This window comes from Agrilus planipennis, unplaced genomic scaffold (genome assembly GCF_000699045.2).
Source record: "Agrilus planipennis isolate EAB-ADULT unplaced genomic scaffold, Apla_2.0 scaffold308, whole genome shotgun sequence".
Lineage (NCBI taxonomy): Eukaryota > Metazoa > Arthropoda > Insecta > Coleoptera > Buprestidae > Agrilus > Agrilus planipennis.
Window position 1 is genome coordinate 202,970 of NW_020439143.1, and position 17,243 is coordinate 220,212.

The 17,243-nt window shown below is 34.8% G+C and overlaps 1 protein-coding gene across 1 annotated transcript in view; it reads left to right on the plus strand.

Moving 5' to 3' along the window:
• Nucleotides 1-641: 641 nt before the first annotated feature.
• LOC108741469 (maestro heat-like repeat-containing protein family member 1) overlaps nucleotides 642-17,243 on the plus strand; it is a gene marked incomplete at its 3' end in the record, with an annotated part of 64,895 nt that continues 48,293 nt past the window's right edge. The window contains exons 1-5 of the mRNA XM_025977820.1: nucleotides 642-1,399; nucleotides 1,488-1,701; nucleotides 1,761-2,013; nucleotides 2,069-2,423; nucleotides 2,545-3,023. Coding sequence (XP_025833605.1) covers nucleotides 1,232-1,399; nucleotides 1,488-1,701; nucleotides 1,761-2,013; nucleotides 2,069-2,423; nucleotides 2,545-3,023 — 1,469 coding nt within the window. The remainder of the gene's footprint in view (nucleotides 1,400-1,487; nucleotides 1,702-1,760; nucleotides 2,014-2,068; nucleotides 2,424-2,544; nucleotides 3,024-17,243) is intronic.

Sequence of the window (17,243 nt, forward strand, 5' to 3'; positions counted from 1 at the left end):
TTTTTTTTAGAACTTAAGTTTCACAACAACAAATTACAATACCTGCCACTTTCGTTGGAACCGCTGTTACTTCAGGAAAATGGAAAGCGGCATCTTGACCTTTAACTCCTGCAGGAACTGTATAATCTACGTAGAACATTTCAAATTAATTTGACCCCGTAATAGTGTAGACTGTACATCACGGTTTTTCTGTGTTGGGCAGAAAACATCCTTTCTTTACTTATTGTAAAGCATGATTGAAGTACTTAATATATTACTTACTTTCAGGATAGGTAAAAGTACTTTTCACAAAAATTTTAAAATATTACAAGTTGTGAAACTACTCACTATTGCTCAATAACGCCACAACTACTGGGGAATTCCTCCGATAATCGCAACCGCCGTCGCGTCATCTGTTGTCGTTTCAGTAAAATGTATGTCGCCTAGTATGTCAGTAATGTCGATTTTGGTAATTTAAAAAATTTAAAAACTTACGTGGGGTAAACTTAGGTGTCGCTCGCGCTCGACATTTCATACCCTGGTTACGTTTATCGAATTGTATTCTACAGTCGAATGTCATTTATGAGTTCATTATTCTCTTGTATATCTGTATTTATTTTTGTTAGTCCATTTCGGAAAAGACAGTGTACATGAAGTTTGTTGGTAGATCCATAAAACCGCTTCTTTCTTTCGTGGGATAGATAATATATTTGCGAACGTTGCCAACTTCATATAACTCTGACAGATAGTTATGGCGTTATGGGGCTGTCAATGACTTAACCACCACCAATATTTCATCCCTTTGTATATCTATTATCTATGATTTCATCTATGACCATGACATACGACATCTCTTATCTATGCCCGTATAAAATAATTGCATGGTTAATATTTTATTAAAAATTAACAATTACTTTAGTCAGAAGTTTTTTGTTTTCCTTAGTTGTTTTTATTATAAGACTCGTAACTTTAATACATTTAAGTATGCAAGAAGTACAAACTGGAAAATCACAATTTCGAAGCAAGTATTAACCAAAACATACGTATTTACAACAGGATTTATTTTTATAAATTGTCTGTAGTTGTGATATCTGCGATTTTAAATCGACTGGAAGACAAAGATCCTATAGTAACAAATGCAGCTATTACTTCTTTGCGTAGATTATCCAAAATACATTCCAATAAAATTATTTTTGAGTGTTGTGCTTTCTGTAACGAGACCAAATTAAAAAAGTCGCACCTTTTGCAAGTAATGAGTATTATAAAATATGTTACACAGGAACATATGACTCACATTGATGGTGATGGAGTCATTCTTCTGGTGAACTTTTGCATGAATCAAATAACAGAACAAGATGAAGATGCCCAAAAAACTGCCTCAGAAGTATTGGTAGAAGTTGGGAAACGACACCCTGTACAGGTAGGTAAAATTTGTAGTCATATGTTTCCAATAAGTTATTGTAACTAATCAGTGAAAAATGCAGAATTAGTATATTTTGAATTTACAGATTATTGAGGTATTAACAAAAAGTTTGGAAGATTTGTGCAAGGATATATCAGAAAATTCTACCAATGTACTGCATTCAGTTATTCTCGTTACATTAGGTTCATTGGCAGCAGCAAATCCATATGCTGTGGTTCCGCATATGAAACAAATGTTTACATTATTGCTACCTCTTTTAGGAATAACAAGAAATGAGACATACAATGCATTAGCATATGGTAAAAGCAAATTTTTAATTATTGATTATGTTATTCCTTATTTAAAAGCAAATTTAAAGCTATGGGGCATTTTGGAGATGCTGTACAGGAATACCTACTGAATGGGGATAAAGTGCCTGATCCTACTATAAGTAAGGAATGCTTTCAAATGGAAATTAATGTTATAGTTGACAGTTTGATAGCTCATTTACCAAATGTAAGGGACCCAAAGGAACATTTACTAGCTTTAGCATCTATTTTGCCTATTGCAAGTGGAGGAAATGCTTACCAATACATGCAGAAATTATTACCTTTGGTCTTAATTGTATGCAAGTAATTGTTAAGAAGGAAGTGCAAAAATTTCAGTATTAGTAATGATATATTTTAGGAAACAAAAAGAATTGTTTGCAGCTGTGCAGTGTTTGAGCTCCATCATTGAAATATTATTACCAACTAATGGGTTTATTTTAGAACCACATTTGAATTCTTTAATTGGGGTGTTGGTTGATTTAGTGCAACCTGAACAGGATTATGCTCAACCTCAATTAGTTCGTGCACACAATGAAGCTTTAAGATGTTATGAAAATCTGAGCAAACATTTTACTGATTGTTGTGTAGATCATTTGTTTAAGTTGTTGAAATACCCAACTAATGATAAAAATAGATTGAAGTCATTAATAATATTCAACCATATTATTAATTCAGTTGACACTGTGAAGAATAAAATAGGTAACTTACTACAGGTACGTATTTTTTAATTGTCTGCATATGATGCACATTGATATTCAAGTTTTTGTTTTTTGGATTATCTAATAAAGTTTGAATGATACAATAGATAATTAATCAGATGTGTATTATTTTCAGATTTTAAACGATTTCCTGGATAATTCCAGCATAGCAGTGAAAAAAATGCTCCTTCGTACCATAGTTACTTTATCCTGCAAGAATTTATTACCAAAGGATGCTCAGTTGCATTATTGTAACTTCATGTTGCGCATGTGTGATTGTTTCACACATGAAAAGTTGACAGCCAGTCAAGAAATAAACTCTTTGAAAGAAACTGCACAGAACACACTATACTTGTTGAGTACAACCTTTCCTCAGTTAAGCGATACACTTGGTAGCATACTATTAGAAAGTATGTTGCAAGGAAATGAGCATCCAATAATACTTCGTTGCTTGGTGCCACTAGCTTCTTTCAAAACTGAATTTTGGGAAACTCCCAATATTAAAGTCATAGTTCGTTGCCTTATAATTTTAGGTAAACCATTTCCAGTAGCAAGAAGTCAAAATGCCTTGAGGTTTCTTCAGTTTATTCGCCCTTGTGAATCAGATTTTTACAAGTAAGTACATTACAGTTATATATTTACCTTTATATTTATCATTAGGGAGCCTATTCTCAACTTTTTTTCGTTATAAGGAACTCATAATAGCGATTGCTAGCAACTTACGACATCATTATTATAACAAAAAAAGTTTTACAATATTTTGGCTTGTTGAGAGGTTAGACATGGAGTCAGTAAATATAATTGGGACGTTAAAAATTGACTTAGTCAGCAGTACAACTGTCGCATTTACTTTCTTCTTTCAACTTCCTAACTGAACTAACGCGGTTGCTGGCAGAACGGCTACTTTTAATTACGACAGACGTTGTAAGGAATATCGTAAACACAGAAAAGAGATGTCAAGTAGGAATTGCAACGGATACTAATAAAGAAAAAAAAAATAACATTCCACTAATTGATTTGTAATAAAAAGACTCTAAAGAAAGTTCAAAATTCTCAGGAATTTAGGAAAGCAAAAACGCTTGTTTAAACATACAATTCAAACCAGGCAGTTTTAAAGCCGACCCTAATATTTTGCATACCTAGGCAGCCTCTAATCGGTGCACCGCTTACTGTTATTTAGTTATCTAATTCACTGTGTCTATACTACTCATAAAGCATTTTCTACCTTAACAAGGGCATGTTTAAAACGCAGAAAATGGTTACAGTACTAAGTGGAAACAAGAAAGTAGATACGTCCATTCTTACAGATAACTTATTAGGAACTTTGCCAATTTTGATCGTCCCAACTATAGAGATGTGTAATATGATGTCTGTGAAATTAATCGTCACCCTGAACTTTAATGTTTTTCAAAATTTCTTTGACTAATTTTAAATAATCCAGACCTGCCAACAGGTAACTTATTACCTCTGCAGGATTTTACTTTCATGTAAAATTTTTACTGGTAAATAAATAATAATAATAAATCGAAATCTCAAACCATCTAAATTCATATTGACCAGAAAACTGAATTTGTTGATAATGAAATATGTATACCTAGTATGAGCTACTGATCACAAAGAATTTATTTTTGTGAAATAAACAAAAACTAGGTATTTAATATTGGGCCTTGAGGTGATCTGAAATATCACAGACGAAGTTGATTACAAATGCACTAAAAAATTCAAATCTCGGTTGTTTTTCTGTTACCAAAACTTTGTGTGGGGTAGTTGGAAGTACTATATATGTTATATTAATGATGTACTTACAATTAGATGTAAAATGGAAATACATCTAACAGTTGCTTACAGTCACTTTGACCATAGCTACCATGTGTTGGTAGGCTAGAGATCTGTGACATAGCTATCAATCTTAATGCACACTTAAATTCTTTAGCATGTGAAGTTGAATTTCTTGAACGCTTAGAAAATAAATTTTCCAATGTATCTTTATGTAATACTGTAAATCTAAAGCTGTCCTTTGCTGTCATGCCTATTATTATTAAACTGGTCTTCTATAGATTGTTTCTATACCATAAAATCAAATCATTATTTAACGAGAAACTGCTAATTGATTTATCTAATGTTACTTACTTGACACATATATGCACATTTAGGTAATGGATATTCCCTTCTGCTATTCGTTATCCATTTTTCCTTCTTTGTGCGTTTTGTTCACCTTGTAGTAACAAAACAATCGCGTGCCTTTCTGAAATCGTTCGGAATATTATAGGTAGGTACGAAATAACACAGCATTTTAGTAATTCCAAATTACCCTGATAACTTAATAAACATACAGGAAGTCTTAAACAGTCTTAAATTAGAAAAAGCAGCGTGTCTACTCGTGACAAGACGTAGGGGGGTCGACAATGGTCATGTTTATCTCCGAGATTTTCCACTCAAAGTGATGTGCTCGCGCAAGCACAATAACTTTTTCATGGAGTACGTATGCTCAAAATTAATAAATTAAATGTTGTAGCACCAATAATAATAATATTTATAAATTTTGAGCATACGGTAGCACATCACTGAATGGAAAATCCCAGTAACGAACACGGCCACTACCTCCCTTGCTTACGCATCTCTTATGGTCATAAAGGCATAATATAAAATATATATAACCTGTAATAATTAGTTCGACTAAATATTGGAAACAGTTTTCCAGTATATGGTATTTTGCATCACACATTTGATTTGTACATTCGTGCAAGCGTTTAAAAGACACGACAGGCCCATTTATGTGATGACTAATTGATAAGACTTTTCAAAATCTTCAAACCTTAGAGCTCATTTGAAAAAAATTCAATCTGATTAGTTGTAAATATAACGCAATTCGAACTCGCCATCTTTTAAATGTCTTTCGTGCCTTTTAAACGTTTGCACAAATGTACAAATCAAAAGTGTGGTGCAAAATACAATAAACTGGAAATTGTCTTTTCAATATTTACTCGAACTAATTATTACAAGTTATGTACATTTTCATGTTATACTTCTACGGCAATAACAGAAAATACGGATATAATGAATGCGCAAGCAAGGGAACCAAAGTCGAATCGGCCCCTTTAGCGTTTTGCTCTTTGACTATATGATGTACTATAATACGTCGTAACTCGTATCCCTAATACAAACGGCGTGAAGGCAACATCCACCGCCGCTTGTAACGTTAGCGAAGGGCAAAACGATTCGCTGCATTTGAATGTTTTCAGTTTAGTCGTTGGTCTAACCTTTGGTTTCTATCATTTTATACATTTTGTTTTTTAAAAAAGTTTTCTGTGAAGTGTTAAACATGGTTCAATCTTGTTGTGCATAGAATTACACCGAAAGATTAAAAAAAAGCAAAGAAATATCATTCTTTAGGTAACATAAAAGTACCAAACAAATGGTACATTGATCGCTTGCTTTAATTTTTTTAAGACTTCCTGAGGAGAAACATTTGTTTCATGAAGAACCCATGGAGCAATAGGATCACTTTAAAAAATGATGCAATTAACATGTTTGATTTTCCGACTCATTTAATAAAAATAAGTTTTGAGAGGAACCCTATTAAACGTCAATATGACACTAAGTATAAAATAAATAAAATATCAGAAACCACCACAGCTGGGTAAATACTAAATTTTGTTATTAATAAAGTTGCGCGTTTCGCGCGAGGTCAGTTGTTATTTAAAAAAGATGGTCTTATTTTCGGATTACTAATGAACCCTAACTTAAACAATTCAGTAGAAAATTATTAAAATATGAAAGTTTTCAAAATCTATTTGCTGTGTTACAAAGACGGCCATCATTGTGCTCTCTTTGTGAGGAAGTGATTATTCACAACATACCTAAAGTATATAGAATTATCAATACAAAAAAATATGTTGCTTTCCTTTAAACTTTTTTTATGAATTATACAGTAACCCATCCACTAGTTGTTATGATATCGAGAAAAGTACCTATAAAAAATAACAATAAAAACAAAAAAATATATAGGCGATTTTAAGGATGATAATTCCGCTGTAATAAATTCTATAGGGTTGTTCGGAAAGTCATTTCGTTNAGCGAAGCCACTCTCGCAACTTAAATAATACCTACGAAAATTTTCGTTACTACGTTCGCAATACTATTGGGTTTGGCTATGGAAGAGGGGACTAACCTACGAAATGGAAGGGATAAGAAAAGGAAAGAATCATCTCACTCGCACTCGCAGGATCAATGAGGAGCTACTTGATTATACTTGAGGAGCACTCGGGAGTCAGAAGAGCCTAGTTTGCCCGGCTGAAAATCCAAACACAATAAATATTATTTCAAGGTCAACTCCTCACTAACATTTCCAGATGAATCAGAGACCCGTCGACGCCGCTTCGATTTGTTATTGTTACTTTTGTTTTTTTTTTATGTCGCTTACAGGAATTTTTCAAAATTCTCCTTCTCTAATCCTCTTCAGTCTTCTATCTTACTCCTGGCACCGAATGTCACGTATATAAGCACCTTTTTGCAGTCTCACTAGTTATATTTAATTAGTTTCTGTATAATTGACACAATTAATACTTCTACATTAAATAGTTATCATTTGACCACTATATACACACCTTTTTTTAACTTCTTCGCTTTGTATCACCTATTTATCATCTGCATTCCAGTATTAAACCAGATTAACTAAGATTCAAAGTTTCATTTTACTACGTATAAATATTTTGCTCTTCACTAACGGAAATTGCATTTGGAAGATATGTAGAATGACACAAAACGCCCCATTTTTGTGTTGCTATGGTATTTGAGCTTAATTAATGAAAGTTAAAAGAACTAAATGTTATTTTATTTGCAAATTTGGCATTTTCCATGTTATGGTATGACGAATTTTAAATGAACAGTTGCAGCCAGCAAAAAGTGCTTCAAACACCAATTTTTCCCATAGGGTGATGTTTATATTGTTGGTAGTGTGGATCTAACGCTACAGACTTCTTTATATTTTCCTCTCTTTTTATGCGCGAATAAAAAATACTTTCGGTAGATGCTTTAAAACCGCTCTTGTACCACGCGGTTTTAATTTCGAAAACTTTTTGTAGTACACGTATGTATTATGTGTTTAGTGGTGTTCCTGAAACCAATAACTCGTTGATAAGTAGGTAAGCAGTAAGTTGTTTATGTTTATATTTGGCGTTAGTCAAGCTGCATTTTTTAGTTTACATTCTATCCATATGTAGCTGTTCAATTCTTATCATAATTTGTGTTCAAAGATTTAGTTACCAAATTATATCCAGAATCGGCTTCGGATTGTAACTTGCGGTTTTCATCGCCGGGAATCGAACTCGTACCAATTCTGTGACTACTAAGCTGGTGACAACAGCATGATTTGTGGAAGTATGAGCATTCGATGGATGCACATTAGATTTGAATTCCTAATACTTTTTGTAGAGTACTAATTTTAGAGTCAAGATCTCTCTTTAAATTTTCCAAATTTTGATTTACCTATAGGTACTCTTTTCAAAGTTCTTCAATTCGTCCTTAGAAGCGTAGTTTTTTATTATTTCTATTTTTAATTCACAAATTTCAGTTTCTATTTCTGAATTAGGATTTCGATAGATTTTTTATTCCCCTCCATTTTTTTCTAAGATTTGGACAAGTTAAGCATAAGATAAATTGATATTAGGTAACCGAATTTACTAATTTAGTACCAAGCGATTCAACCATCCTCCATAACTTAAATACTTCAGTTTACTGCACTTAAAGAAAATGGCACTGCAGACTTACTTTCTATTTCTGTGTTGCTCACGCCTAGTGTGTATTCTTTTTATCTTCGCGCAGATTTCTTCAAGGTCAAAATTCAAACAAATTGCGGTATATGCAGATATAGAAGACGTGTTAAGTGAAATGTGAAAGGATAGGATAACAACGGAGTAATAGGTGAAAGTAAAGAAGGTATAATAACATGTTCTTTTGGATTAGGCAATAGAAATGATATGAGGGATAGACTGATAAAATTTTGCGATAAATAACTGCCGCGAATACTTCATTTGGTGATCACATTAGGAGGTGCTATACGTGGTAGATGTCAAGTGATTTAGGGAGACGTCAGTTAGATTACATTCATTGTACTATCCTTGTGAGGAAGAGATTATTCTTGACATAAGTAAGTGTATAGAATTATCAATACAAAAAAATATGTTGCTTTGCTTTAAACTTTTTTTTATGAATTATACAGTAACCCATCCACTAGTAGTTATGATATCCTTATTTAAAAGCAAATTTAAAGCTATGGGGCATTTTGGAGATGCTGTACAGGAATACCTACTGAATGGGGATAAAGTGCCTGATCCTACTATAAGTAAGGAATGCTTTCAAATGGAAATTAATGTTATAGTTGACAGTTTGATAGCTCATTTACCAAATGTAAGGGACCCAAAGGAACATTTACTAGCTTTAGCATCTATTTTGCCTATTGCAAGTGGAGGAAATGCTTACCGTCGCAGACAGCTCCGACNATAAACATAGCTCGCGTACCTTCCCTAGAGTCTTCGTAACGCTGAAATGTCCTTCGCCATGGACTGCTTCGTTTTCGTTTTTTTGAGATTACCACTTGAAACGTGTGAACATTTCCACATTCTCAGAAAAGTTCCAAGTTCGTGACGATCCTTCGGTATGGGCTAACTTCGTACTGTATCCGTTTTATCAGGGTCGGTCATAATTCCTTCTGGTGTTATGACATGACCTAGGTATTTCACTTCTCTTCTAAACAGGATGCATTCCCGGCCTAGCCGAATGCATTGCACAATCCAAAAGGAATCACATTGAACTACCATAGACCATTTCCAGTTGTAAAGGCAATCTTCTCCTTATTCTGCGGATGCAAATCCACTTGTCAGTATACACTTTTCAAATCAAGAGTAGAGAACCATTTAGGTCCAAATAGACTATATAGGGTGTCGTTGATTCGGGTTAATGGGTCCTTCAACGTTACGTCCTTCGTGTAGTCCACACAAAATCTCGTGGAACCATCCTTGCGTACCAGCACTGTCGAGGAAGTCCAAGAACAAGATTTAAGAGGTAGTTCTATTACCTCTTGCTTATGCAAGTCTTATGAGATTATTGACTTCCTCTTGCTTCACTTAAAGAACTCTTCTAGGTGGTTGTTTCATGGGCCTCGCTGTTCCAGTGTTGTCGCGGTATGTTAATGATAATCTGTCAGGGCGGAGACGTGTTGACAACGGTCAAAAAATTCTTCCAATTATTTGACTTGATGCCAACTACCCCCGCAATCCGCCGATATCGTCGTCTATTTTGACTTTTACACTGCTCTCGGAGTGACTAGGTAGTACTCGATCTTTCTCTGCAATCACTTTGTAGACAGTAATCTTCGTTTTAGGATTTAACTTTACTGTCACTTCTTCACCGATGCGCATTGTAGAAGTGCTTAGATTTAAGGCGATTGATGACATCACCTACTATGTCGGCTACCATTACCCAACTGGATAAGATGGCATTTCCAATTCTAATTCTCACTTTGCATTCTCCATGGAGTCTCTCCAATAGCTGTAGTTAGGAACAGTTTTCTACTCAAAAGTCGAATTCTTAATTCCGATACCATATCAGGTCGAACGATGGTTTTGGAAATTGAAAATCATTTTAACATTGTCCAGATTTATGGAGCTTTCTGTGAATAATGAGTTAGCACCGTCCAATCTTGAAGTGACAACTTCGGGGGCTTGGTGACGATGAGCCAATTTGCGGCCCATAAAGTTGGCTAATCTTAGTTTTCAGTTTTCCGACTGCCGTGTTTTGTTTCAGGGACACTCTCGACTTATGTTTCCTAGTTTTCCGCAATTCCAGCACTTCAGGCGGCCGCTGTATTTCCTGCACTTATTTCATTTCTAATATCATTCATGTTGTCCTCCATTCTAGTATTTATTGCTTTTTGTACTGATTCCATTTTCTGTTTCATATCTTCCTGAGATGCTCAACTCTTCTTTAATTTCTTCCTGTCCTTTTTTCACTTCTTCTTAAGCTACTTTCAATTCTTTCATTTCTTCTTGTCTAATTATTATGTCTCTCTCTTTTCGGGGGTCGCTGACATCTGGACTCTAGACCTAAAAACAGAATCATTTTTGTTTTTCCAGGTCTCATGTGTGTTACATTAACTATTTATAGTGAACTTTTCGTTACGATTTTTGTTTGAGTGCCCACAACGTTGCGGTTACTCCTTACGTTAACAATTGTGATCAATACGTCATTGATAATTAACCAATGCGCCATCGGTTTTTGACCAATTCTTCATCGGTCCGTTATTGCCTCAATAATTCATTAAGTGCATTTCAGACACTCAGTCCCTCAGACATTCTCTGATGCACTACTTCCGTTATCGCTTTCATCGTCGAAAGCGTCACAAGGGTACGATTTCATTCTATTTATATATAATATATATAATTCGTATGGGTGACCCAAACATAATTACAATTGTCGTAAGAAAATTCAATACAGGGACTACTTTGATACCGCACCGCTTTGAGAAAAATAAATTTTGTAAATGCCTCAATGATAACCAACAAATAATTGTTTTTTCTACTGCTACTCACGAATGGTCCTAGATGGTCAATATGTATGACACTATACATGGTGTCAAAAAGTCTTGGACTTTCTGGTATTGGTGTAATAATCCCGGTTTCTTTCCCGTCGGTTTTTTGTTATATAGGTAGTTTAAACAATTTGAAATGTATTTTGACACATAACGTCGGATTCCCGGAAACCAATTTGTTCTACAAAATGACCTGCTTCGTGGTGATAATATCGCATTTGTCGCCGTGTTAGTTTTGGGACAACCCAACGTAATCCTTGTTGGGTATGACGATATAAACGATGCTGGGGTATTTTATATGCTAAGTCGAGCGACGTAAAGTATTCGCAACCTTTCAACCGATGAAGATGTTCCTCGACATGTGGTAAGGGGTGTTTGTCCTTGATCGTTTTTGCGTTGAGTTTTCGAAAATGTACGCATAATCTCATACTACCGTCTTTCTTTTTTTACCAAAAGAATTGGGCTAGCATAAGTGGAATTCGATTCTTGAATAATTTTGTTTTCAAGTAGATCGTTTACGATTTCTCGTATCTGTTGCCTTTCAGCGTATGACAATCTATAAGAGCGGTACGTTACAGCGTCGTCGTCTTTGAGATTGATTTCCATTTCAACCTTTGTGCATTTGCCTAACTCACTGGCCGTTGTTGCAAAACAATCGCGATACTCGTTTAATAACTTCAATAATAGAGTTTTAATACTTATATCCAACGATTGGGGTACGAGTGACTTTATATCCTCGAAAGTGAAAGGCTTATAATCTACGGGGCTCATTCTACTTGTACTATCATGATCGCGACAAGATTCTTTATCTTTTACACAGGGATTACCGCGTACAACGATTTGGTCCTTGTGGTAAACAACACGTAAATCAGAGACATTACAAACTCCCACAAAACCGTGTTGCGCTTGGGTTATGCATCTAACAATAAGATGCTCTCGATATGGTAAACTTCTTACCTGTCCCTCGACAAAGACTTCACCTTGATACTGTCTGTTCGTCACGGGTACGTAACCCATGGTTTTTGGCGACACCTCGACATCTTCGTCGGCTATGATGGCAACTTTTCGTACAGGGATCGCGTCGAAACCTGGCAGGGCATTGTGTCCGTCCTCCAGGATGCGAACCTCATCATTTCGCACCACCAGAATCTTGTGTTTGTTTAGAAATTCTTGTCAAATAAGCACGAGGTAACCTTGAACAAAATTTTCCACCCCCAAAGCTTTTACGTTCGCTTCAGCTAAGTCCACTTGCAGCAGCACGTTTACCGTTCGGACGACTTTAGTTACACTATCGTTGTACCTGAGAACTTTTCTCGCATTTGAGTTGTCATTGTCCGCCACATTCCGGCGAATAATGACACCTCCACATCCAGTGTCCACGTATCCCAAGAATTTTTGATTGTTCACTACACACATCGCGTAGTAAGCTTTGTTAACGGCACCAATAGTTTTACAGGACACGTTTTCTTCACGTTTTTCGGTGTTTTTGCAGCAATTTGCACTCGTATGACTTAATCTTTTACACTTTCCACACTCTAGTTTAGGTTTCATGCACATGTTGCCCAAATGATCCACCTCGTGACAATTGTAACATATGGGCTTATGCCGCGAAAACGATGTGACGCTTAACCGGGTGTTTCGATCTTCCCGTCTTCTCTTATTATCTCTGAACGTTGATCTCATTAAATGTTGACTTTGTCCTCGTTGTACCTCGTCACTTAGATTCACTAACGTTGACAAAAATGAGGAATATAGTACTTCCGGATTTTCGTATCGAACTGCACGAACACCCGTCTGTATTATCTCGTTCGGGATGCCATCGATCACACAAGAGACAGTTTCTTGTTCAGGCAATTCGCATGTTCGAATAAGCTCCATTTTACTGAAATAATATTGGTTTCACTCATTTTCGGAATTTTTCGCACAGAAACGAACGAGCTTTAATGTTGTTACACACTCCACGGTGGCAAGAGATCACTACTCCACCGCTGCTCTGTTAGAAAAATATCGTTCAAGTCTTTAATTTTTTAAAAGTTGACTACAAGGCGTCTGTACATAAACCGCTACTAACTAGTAAAACATATATGAGTCAATTATTTCAGAGCCGGGAAAACTTTAACTTCATAAGAGCCGCTACATGAGGTTAGTTTGAATCACTCCATACCCTTCAATAAGTACAAGAGAGTAAGCAGTAATGAGTAATATTGCTTTCTTTTTTTCTTCTCTCTTCCACTCCCATATCAAGCCCCTTCATCCCGCAGACGAGCGAAGCCACTCTCGCAACTTAAATAATACCTACGAAAATTTTCGTTACTACGTTCGCAATACTATTGGGTTTGGCTATGGAAGAGGGGACTAACCTACGAAATGGAAGGGATAAGAAAAGGAAAGAATCATCTCACTCGCACTCGCAGGATCAATGAGGAGCTACTTGATTATACTTGAGGAGCACTCGGGAGTCAGAAGAGCCTAGTTTGCCCGGCTGAAAATCCAAACACAATAAATATTATTTCAAGGTCAACTCCTCACTAACATTTCCAGATGAATCAGAGACCCGTCGACGCCGCTTCGATTTGTTATTGTTACTTTTGTTTTTTTTTTATGTCGCTTACAGGAATTTTTCAAAATTCTCCTTCTCTAATCCTCTTCAGTCTTCTATCTTACTCCTGGCACCGAATGTCACGTATATAAGCACCTTTTTGCAGTCTCACTAGTTATATTTAATTAGTTTCTGTATAATTGACACAATTAATACTTCTACATTAAATAGTTATCATTTGACCACTATATACACACCTTTTTTTAACTTCTTCGCTTTGTATCACCTATTTATCATCTGCATTCCAGTATTAAACCAGATTAACTAAGATTCAAAGTTTCATTTTACTACGTATAAATATTTTGCTCTTCACTAACGGAAATTGCATTTGGAAGATATGTAGAATGACACAAAACGCCCCATTTTTGTGTTGCTATGGTATTTGAGCTTAATTAATGAAAGTTAAAAGAACTAAATGTTATTTTATTTGCAAATTTGGCATTTTCCATGTTATGGTATGACGAATTTTAAATGAACAGTTGCAGCCAGCAAAAAGTGCTTCAAACACCAATTTTTCCCATAGGGTGATGTTTATATTGTTGGTAGTGTGGATCTAACGCTACAGACTTCTTTATATTTTCCTCTCTTTTTATGCGCGAATAAAAAATACTTTCGGTAGATGCTTTAAAACCGCTCTTGTACCACGCGGTTTTAATTTCGAAAACTTTTTGTAGTACACGTATGTATTATGTGTTTAGTGGTGTTCCTGAAACCAATAACTCGTTGATAAGTAGGTAAGCAGTAAGTTGTTTATGTTTATATTTGGCGTTAGTCAAGCTGCATTTTTTAGTTTACATTCTATCCATATGTAGCTGTTCAATTCTTATCATAATTTGTGTTCAAAGATTTAGTTACCAAATTATATCCAGAATCGGCTTCGGATTGTAACTTGCGGTTTTCATCGCCGGGAATCGAACTCGTACCAATTCTGTGACTACTAAGCTGGTGACAACAGCATGATTTGTAGAAGTATGAGCATTCGATGGATGCACATTAGATTTGAATTCCTAATACTTTTTGTAGAGTACTAATTTTAGAGTCAAGATCTCTCTTTAAATTTTCCAAATTTTGATTTACCTATAGGTACTCTTTTCAAAGTTCTTCAATTCGTCCTTAGAAGCGTAGTTTTTTATTATTTCTATTTTTAATTCACAAATTTCAGTTTCTATTTCTGAATTAGGATTTCGATAGATTTTTTATTCCCCTCCATTTTTTTCTAAGATTTGGACAAGTTAAGCATAAGATAAATTGATATTAGGTAACCGAATTTACTAATTTAGTACCAAGCGATTCAACCATCCTCCATAACTTAAATACTTCAGTTTACTGCACTTAAAGAAAATGGCACTGCAGACTTACTTTCAATATATCTTATTTCAACGGCTGTGCACAAATTAGTAGCATGAAAATTTTTACCATAAGTGTTATAGGAGTTTAAGGTGTAATTACAGATGATTTACATTTTGTACGATAAGACATTTAAGAGTACTCAGTTGAAACAAAACTTTGTGAAAATAAGTGAGTATAACTTCTAATCAAGAATAAAAATCTAATAACTAAAGTAACTACAGAAGTGCTGACTGTAAGAAAAACACTATTTTGTTTATTAAAAATAATTAAATATTATTTAACTATGTCTAAATGCAGTAAACTATTGAGAATAACAGAGAGCGACTCAACGAGATTCACAATGTTGAAAACATCTTCAACACTTTTTATCAATTTTTTAGTGACTGTTTCATTTATTCAACGGGTATTTACATTACAGTTATTTATTAACACAATAACATTAACTAGACACATAAATTATCACTTATCTCACATGATATTATAATGTTTATTTACTTGAAAATTTGAAAGTTGAAATGGATGGGTCAGAATTAGATGTCGTAGGCATTAGTGAGCGCAGACTTTAGCATAATATATAAAGGATTGGTGGAATATAATTTGGACGTAGAAATTGTATTGCGTAAGACAGTAGAACAGAGTGTCGAAAATTATTTACAGAAAAGCGATAGGATAGGTATGATTAAATTAAACTCGCAATCAGTAAAAACGGTAATCGTGCAGATATAGGAGACGTTTTAACTGGCGTGTGAAAGGATAGGAAAACCTAATAGTCGTATGAAACTTCAGCGCAGTAATAGGTGAAAGTAAAGAAGGTATAATAACAGGTTCTTTTGGATTAGGCAATAGAAATAATAGGAGGGATAGACTGACAGAATTTTGCGTAAGGAGGTGTTATACGTGGAAGATGTCATTTGATTTAGGGTAGTATCCGTTAGATTACATTTTTGTTAGGCAAAGATTTAAAAATACTAGAAGAGTGATCCATAAGCACATATAGATAGCGATCCTAACCTAGTAGTTATGAAGACAACCTTAAATTCAAAATTAAGAAGAAGAGGTCAGGTGGGAAACGTCTTGACTTAGAAAATGTGTAATGTAATAGGCTAGGTACAAGGATAGACGAAATACTGAAGGAGGCAGGAGATACAAATGTCAGGGACGTAGAGGGAGAATGGACTGTACTAAACGTGCCTAGAGACAGAATGAAACTGTACTAAACTTGCCTAGAGATATATTAGGTCTTAAACATAATTAAAGTTAGAAACTCTGGATAACTAACGAGGTTATAGGACTAACTGAAGAAAAGCGGAAATACAAGAATATAATAGACGAAGAAGACCAAAAAGCATAAGGCGAAAATGTAGGTAGTAATTAGGAAATGTAAGGCAACTAAAGATCAGTGGATTGATATGAGGTGTAAAGAAGGCAGAAGTAAAGTTTGTAGCAGGTAAAAATGATGAGGCATAAACCTATAACTAAAATAAATTTTACGAAGTAAGATATAGCAGTATTAATATAAGAAACGAGGTAGAGGTCATTATATAGAAAATGTAGAAAATATAGACAAGTGGAAAGAATATTTAGAGAACCTATACGCAAAAAGTAAAGAGATCGATTAGGTAACGAAGATAGTATGGAGAAAATTAAGTAAATATATGCCCGAAAGTTAATTGTTACAGCCAACCTGTAATGGTTCTTTTAACGTTTTAACCTTGTGTTTAGTCAATATATATGCAGTTCATTGAACTATTTCAACAATATAACAGTCATTAAAATTGGTCAGTATGTCAGACTCAAAATAAGAGAGGTGAGCACTTTACGATACGAAATTTTTGGAAAACAAAAATGCGACTAAGTAATTATAATTTACAATTACAGAGGTATAGTTCAGTAATAGGTAATACACACAATTTTTTTTACTTTTATCTGACGTTCCCGAAAAGGACAGCATTTCTAAAATGACTGATGCGTTCTCTGAACGACGATTGATGCAAGGATGATGATTGCTTTGTAAATAATAAAATGATACGTAGTCAAAGATAGAAGAGTGATACTTACTTTGTATAACGAGCAACAGGCAGTTATAGAGATGGGGCTGCAACGTAGAGAAGTAAATATTATGAAGGGAATCCGACAGGAATGCGCACTATCACCGTTACTTTTTAATCTATACATCGAAGACGCGATCAACATCATTAAAGACAGTACAACTGTAGGGATAGATATACAGGGGCAAAAGATTAGTATGCTTAGATTTGCAGATGATGTAACAGTACTAGCATCTAGCAAGGAAGACCTA